Genomic DNA, 6,441 nt, shown 5'->3' with positions numbered 1-6,441 from the left:
ACATTCTTTGTCTCACCAGCATCCAGTAAAATATCTGACCACTGGTGAGTGCTTAAAAACTGTTCACAAAAAAATAAATAAATAAGTAAATAATTTTTTTAAAAAGGTTCACAAAAATAAGTAAGTGTTCACAAGATGAATGAACAGTCTAAAATTATTATTCTGTGGGTTTCCAGTCTATCCATTTATAAGAAAAAAAAATTTTTTCTGACAACAGTGAAAGCAACATAATTGGCCAATTGATGAGTTAGTCATTAAGACCATCCAGTCATGGACTATTTGATGATTTAGCTCCTGGTCTACAAATAGGCCACTTTAAAGGCTTGAAGTGATGGACTGAATTTTACCCGACAGTATGAAAATTGTTGACATTAACAACTGGAACCCCATACACAGTCTTCAAAGTGTTCATGATAAGTAGATGCCGAGAAAGGAAATCATCTTTATATGAATCTCAATGTCTGGGTTTTGAAATTCGGAGCAGAGAGGCGGGGGGTGGGGGGGTGGGGGGGGGTGGGGGGGCATTTTATATTGAGAATGGAAAGTCAGGAGCCTTGGTGAGCCGAGCATGTGTTGCAATTGCTTCCAGGGAACATCGTCAGACCAATAGCAGTTTGCAGAGAACTTTTATGGATGGTATAAATACTTTGAGCTCGGGGCATCATCATCAGCTGACATTTTTCCTCCCTCAGGACCAGCTGTTCAGGAGCATCCCGAACGAGAGCCAGGCACATTTGAGACTTGGCTCGGAGCGGAGAGCCCCGCACACTCTGGTGCAGCAATGTCGGTGTTAGAAGAAAGCCGGCCATTTGCTCAACAGTTATCCAATGTCTACTTCACGATCCTTTCCCTCTTCTGTTTCAAGCTTTTTGTGAAAATCAGTCTTGCCATCCTCAGTCACTTTTACATCGTGAAAGGCAATCGCAAGGAAGCAGCGAGGATAGCAGCTGAATTTTACGGAGTAACCCAAGGACAAGGTATGTCTACGGTAATGTGCTCTCGGTTCACGTGGCGTTTAACTACTGCTCCAGCCACAATCCCAGAAAACATCATATGTTTTCTCTACGGGCTGTTTCCAAGTGAATATGCCCAGAACGTCCCCTTACAAAAACATTTGTTAATTTCATGGCTTCATAAAAAAGAAAATCATTTTGCTGTGTAAAGGTCTGGGTTAATAAAATCAAGGTATTGTTGCGAAATAGATTAGTGGAACCTCCCATGGAGAAAAACATATTTTTCTACTAAAAAATATTTTAAAACTTTAAACATTGCATTGGCCAAGCTATAATTTTAGAGGCTTCCATTACTGATTGTACTTCAACTGTCCTTTAACACGTACCCGGACTTTCATGACTTTTAAATCAACTCTTTAGTCGTATGTAAAACAATTGTTATTAGCAAGAGAAGATTTGAAGGTTGTATTTGTTTTTCACAACTTTTATTTGGCCAAGATTATAAAATAAAACACGGCATGTCAAATACTGAGATTTATGGCATGTGTTCTCCTGGATGGAATTGTCATTGCTTTGCTCAACTTGCAAAAAGTTGACTATAAGACAATAGGAACATGAATTAACTAATTTTATGTGTGTAGCCAGGTACATCCATCCATGTTTCTTAGAAGAAATTGAAGTATGAGACCAAATGAGAAACAATCATTTTAACCATAGACTTTAAAGGTTATAAAACCATTCACATTCTATTGGACTAATACTCTGTACAATAAAAACAATTGTTATGGTGACTTTCAAGGTGACATTTTAATTTCTTACAGTCTTTTGATTAATTTCTGGTTTGAACATCAGAAGGCAAGTATGCACATTTTAGAGCCCAAATGCCTCTAAAGTAACTTAATATTTCAGACTCAAAATATACTATACCACGGAATTAGAGAACATAATTTAAAAAAAAAAAAGAGCATTTAGAATGGAAAACTTGCCTTCTTAAAATCTATTCTACCTTTTCAGTTTGTGGAATAATTTATTTTAGAATCTAGGTTACTCTGTAGGTACATGGAAAGCTGAATGAAGGTAGAAGATCTTTTTTGGTATGTGAAGTGGATATTAAGTCCATCCCCTCCCTTACCCAGGAAGAGTGTTCTTATGCAAAGTGAGGAATTTATGTACTCATTCAAAGAGAGGAAAATCTAAATGCCCTTATGAAAGTCTCACAAGAAGACAGGTCTTCAGGGAACAGGCAATATGTAATCCTTCAGCTGACAGCCCTGCTTTAGAATGGCTGTAACTATTTAAATGTGGCACATACTATGGTCGTAAATGGAATATTTTGTTTCAGAAGCAGCAAACATAGGAAACTAGAATTAAAAAAAAAACCACCATATTTCTAGATATAATTTGAACTTGATCATATGATCATAAGGTGATAAAATTTACTCTTATAGGCAGCCTATAGCTCATTATTTCATAGTCAAATTTCTTGTCTACCTATTAGGAGAATTGCCATACATAAAAACATGAAATACTGGCCAAAAATCTACATGTTAGGGCGCCTGGGTGGCTCAGTTGGTTAAGCGACTGCCTTCAGCTCAGGTCATGATCCTGGAGTCCCTGGATCGAGTCCCGCATCAGGCTCCCTGCTCGGCAGGGAGTCTGCTTCTCCCTCTGACCCTCCCCCCTCTCATGTGCTCTCTCTCTCTCATTCTCTCTGTCTCAGATAAATAAATAAAATCTTTAAAAAAAAAAAAATCTACATGTTTTGTGGAGTGACAAGCGTTTTAGAGAAAGCTATGGAAGCTGTTTTTTGTACATACTCATAAATAACAGGAAACAATTGTCTTCTGTTTAACCTGATCTCCCTGCACTTTCACTGGAAGTCACAGGAATATATGAAATGGCTCCCATGTTTCTGTCTAGTTTTATGAGTCTGTGTTAAGATATATTAGAACTCTAGGATGTCCCAAAAAGGAAAGAAAAAAATTAACACTCACTAATGGAAAAACACTTTTCCTAGGAATATAAATTGGGAACATAAGGTTTATAAAAACTGTTTTGTGTTGCTTTAATACTATATCTATTTAACAAAATTCTTCTTTCTCATATCTTGTATTAATCTATAGGTTAAATGATAGAATATATTATTATGATTTTTATTCAATGCAAGCATAATTAGTCTCCAATTTTATTCTAATATTAGGATGACAATAAGGTACCTTACAAACTTTTTTTTTTTTACAAAATCTTTCTTGATCTCCTACCTCTAAGAATTAATTTTTCTTTGCCTAGGAAATTATTTATTTCTTCATTTTGACATAGCTCTTCTTTTTATTTACACGATTAAACTAGTTTTATTTTGTTTATATTTTTATAATTAACCAATCAGGCTTCATTATCCTTGTTTAATCTAGCAATTTCCTCCTTCCTAGGAGAGATTATCACCTTCATTTCACTTTGAATTAGGCTTCTCATTCCTACTTTCAAGATTTAGCCAGATTGTTCCCCAGCATTTCTGATGTGGAGTTGCCAAATTCCATGAAATAGGAGAAGATGTGTGTTTTTTCATGTCTCTCAACCACAGAGGACCCTGTTGACAACCTTCTGGATGTCCTCCCCATGCGGTAGTACTTTGGTACTAAGGAAAAGAAACTGTGTCTTACTAGATGCTGTTGCAAATCAGCTCATTGTATTTGAGCAACGCAGGGGAGGGTTTTTTGTTTTTTGTTTTTTTCTTCAAGGACTTTCCAGTCAGGCTTGAGACCAAGGTATGATTACACAAAGATGCTGGAAGCTAAATGGTTTAAGATTATTTCCTGCTTGATCTCCTTGTGATGACAATAAAACTTACAAATCTGCCTCTCCATCTTTTAAACTGAAGGCTTTTATCAACTCCACCATCACATTGAAGGGACCAATTTATTACAGCTTTTCTCTGTACCTGCTTCCTGTATCATTCTTGCTGTTAAATGTCCTGGTTACAATCTCTAAAATATCAGAGGACTAGTCTATTTTTAAAGCTAGCATTATACTTTGAGACTAACAGTGAGGCTAACAGGAGCTGAAAGGTGTTTTCAGTTCAGCAAATGAAGATGTTGGGGGGGGGTACATAGATTTTATGAAATCACTCCAAGAGCCGAGAAGCCATGAACTAATGCCCCAAGGACACTTCAAGAGGCAGCAACTCTCTTCTGTGAAGAGTGATAATTTCCACATTCTATCTTGGGCTCTGAAGAAAGTTCAGTAATCTTAACTACAAGTGGATAGGGCCAGTTCTAAGCACCTATTTTTTGAGCACCCCTGATACTGAAGCACTGAAAAAACAAGATATGAAAAAGCAAGATGTATTTTTTCCATTTGTGAATAGTTGATTCTAATTGAGGAAGTGGATATTGAGTTGACCCCAGGAGTGAGCAATGACATGGACTGGGAGGCGTGCTCACAGAATATTAAGAAGCGGTAGATTTAACCGGAGCAAAGTTTCATGCAGCACAAAGATGAGAATAAATTGGGCACAGATATGAAAGAATTCGAATGGCAGGGTAAGCAATTCGAACATAACTTTGAAGGCAGTAGGACTCACTGAGAGTTTCTGGTGTGATTGAAAGTGGCAAAAGACATGTATAAAACCTTAAAGTGATCTTCGGAGTGGGACAGGTTTGAAGTAGATCACGCCGTTAGGCTCCTGCCATGGGGAGATGAGGAGCTAGACTTTCCTGGTGGTGGTGGTGTGGATAGAAAAGAAAGAATGATATACAAATAAATAAAAAGAAGAGAGGAGCCTGGGTGGCTCTGCCTTTGGCTCAGGTCGTGATGCCGGGGTCTGGGATCGAGCCCCACATCTGGCTCCCTGCTCAGTGGGGAACCTGCTTCTCCCTCTGACCACCCCCCCCACCACTGCTCATGCTCTCTCTCCCAAAAATAAAATGAAAAGAAGAAAGGAATGAATCTGATGATACCTTTAAATGGCATTGGCAGAGAGCAGATATTCCTTTAGGGGAGCTGCTTGTCTCCCAGAACTAGATGTGGACACACCTAGAGGAAAAATACGTCAGTTAGCAGAGGGATTGATTAGCTGCCAGGCGCAGGCGAGCCCCCAGCGTCCACCCAGGGCCACTGCAGGGGTGTACCCTTTGCTGCCTGGGGAGCCTTCGGGCTCACCTTCCCCTAGTATGAAACGTGGGGGTAAATCAGGAAGCACTAAAACTAGAATCGGCATTCTACTCCTACATTTGATTTATTTCTGTCTTCCTCTTGTTCCACTTTTTCATCACCAATATCCTTCTGATTATGACTTGGCTCTCCCTGTGGATCTGTCCCCAGAAAGAGAATGAGCTGGCTTGCCCCCAGGAGTGTGTTCGTCCGTGTGACATTTACGCTTCTTGTCGTAAATTAATATGTTTGCATCTTGATATCACTCTTCGGTAGTGTTTTGTGTTCTTTGCGTTTTGAGTCCACCTCTGACGTGTGAATTTGCTCCGGCTTTGCTGATAGGTCAGGTTTCTGAGGCTGCAAGGCCACAGACCAGACTTTACACTGTGAAAAATTCACCAAAGAAAGGTCTCTCTGTGAGGCTGCTTGAAAAACAATCCTCGTGACATCCAGACTCTTCGGGCACTCCTTTCACAGAGGAGACTTTATATAGAATGCAGAATGCATGTGTAATCATCTGAGACACTATCTGTTTTTGTGAGCTCATAAATTTGGTTTGGGGGTTACCATTAAGCATACAATTTTCTTTTTGGACATTGTCTATTGTTGACGCTTGAAAATAGGCTAAACTTGCCACCACAAGTCAAATGGCAAAAGTGCTGGCCATTTTGGAGAGTAAGGTAAGCTGGGTAGGAAAAGCAGCTAGAATTTTATATAATGTAATATCATAGCTTTCTCCATCAAAAAGTCCATCTCAGGTTTGAAAGCAGCTTTAGGAATTTAGCTCTCCATCGGATGTCAACCACACCAGCAGCAGTAATGTTCATTTTGCCTATACCCAAGCCACGTATTTCATGCAGTGTGTGGTACCGTGTGTTGATTGTGCTGGGGTTAGTTATGTTAGGAACGTGTCTCAGAATCTCAGCAGTGAAAAATTGCAAGAGGCAAATCTCTAGGATCACTTCTTTCATGGTGTTCATTATATAAAGGTATAAAAATACCTGAAAGATGTGAGAGCTTTAGACACATTTTCTATACTTAGGTGGAGCTCTCTGTAAGAATAACTTGAGCCAGTAGAACTGTTCTTCTGTGACAAAAGGCAGGACATTATAATCAAAAGTGCTACAAAAAAATTTTTAAGCTATTTTCATTTTGCCCAAGCTCTACTATTTTTTTGGAAATGTCAGAACACTTTTTTTGGAGGATACCATTATAATAATACTGTGAATTAAAAATGGAATCTGGAAAGTTCCAAGGTCACAGAAGACTGTCATATTTATAATGCATTAATATCTTTCCTCTTCCTCTATATTTGGAAAAATGAATGGATTTTTGGGAT

The 6,441-nt window shown here is 38.7% G+C and overlaps 1 protein-coding gene across 1 annotated transcript in view; it reads left to right on the top strand.

Annotated features, from left to right (window-relative positions):
• Positions 1 to 650: 650 nt before the first annotated feature.
• The window catches only part of ASB5 (ankyrin repeat and SOCS box containing 5), a 49,603-nt gene continuing 43,812 nt past the window's right edge, over positions 651 to 6,441 (top strand). The window contains exon 1 of the mRNA XM_081807218.1: positions 651 to 977. Within this exon, the coding sequence (XP_081663344.1) occupies positions 782 to 977 (196 nt within the window). The 5' untranslated portion in view covers positions 651 to 781. The remainder of the gene's footprint in view (positions 978 to 6,441) is intronic.

The sequence above is a fragment of the Leptonychotes weddellii genome, chromosome 2 (genome assembly GCF_054177405.1).
Source record: "Leptonychotes weddellii isolate Sample4059 chromosome 2, ASM5417740v2, whole genome shotgun sequence".
Lineage (NCBI taxonomy): Eukaryota > Metazoa > Chordata > Mammalia > Carnivora > Phocidae > Leptonychotes > Leptonychotes weddellii.
The sequence above is the reverse complement of the archived record's forward strand: the minus strand, read 5'-3'. Positions and strand labels throughout refer to the sequence as shown.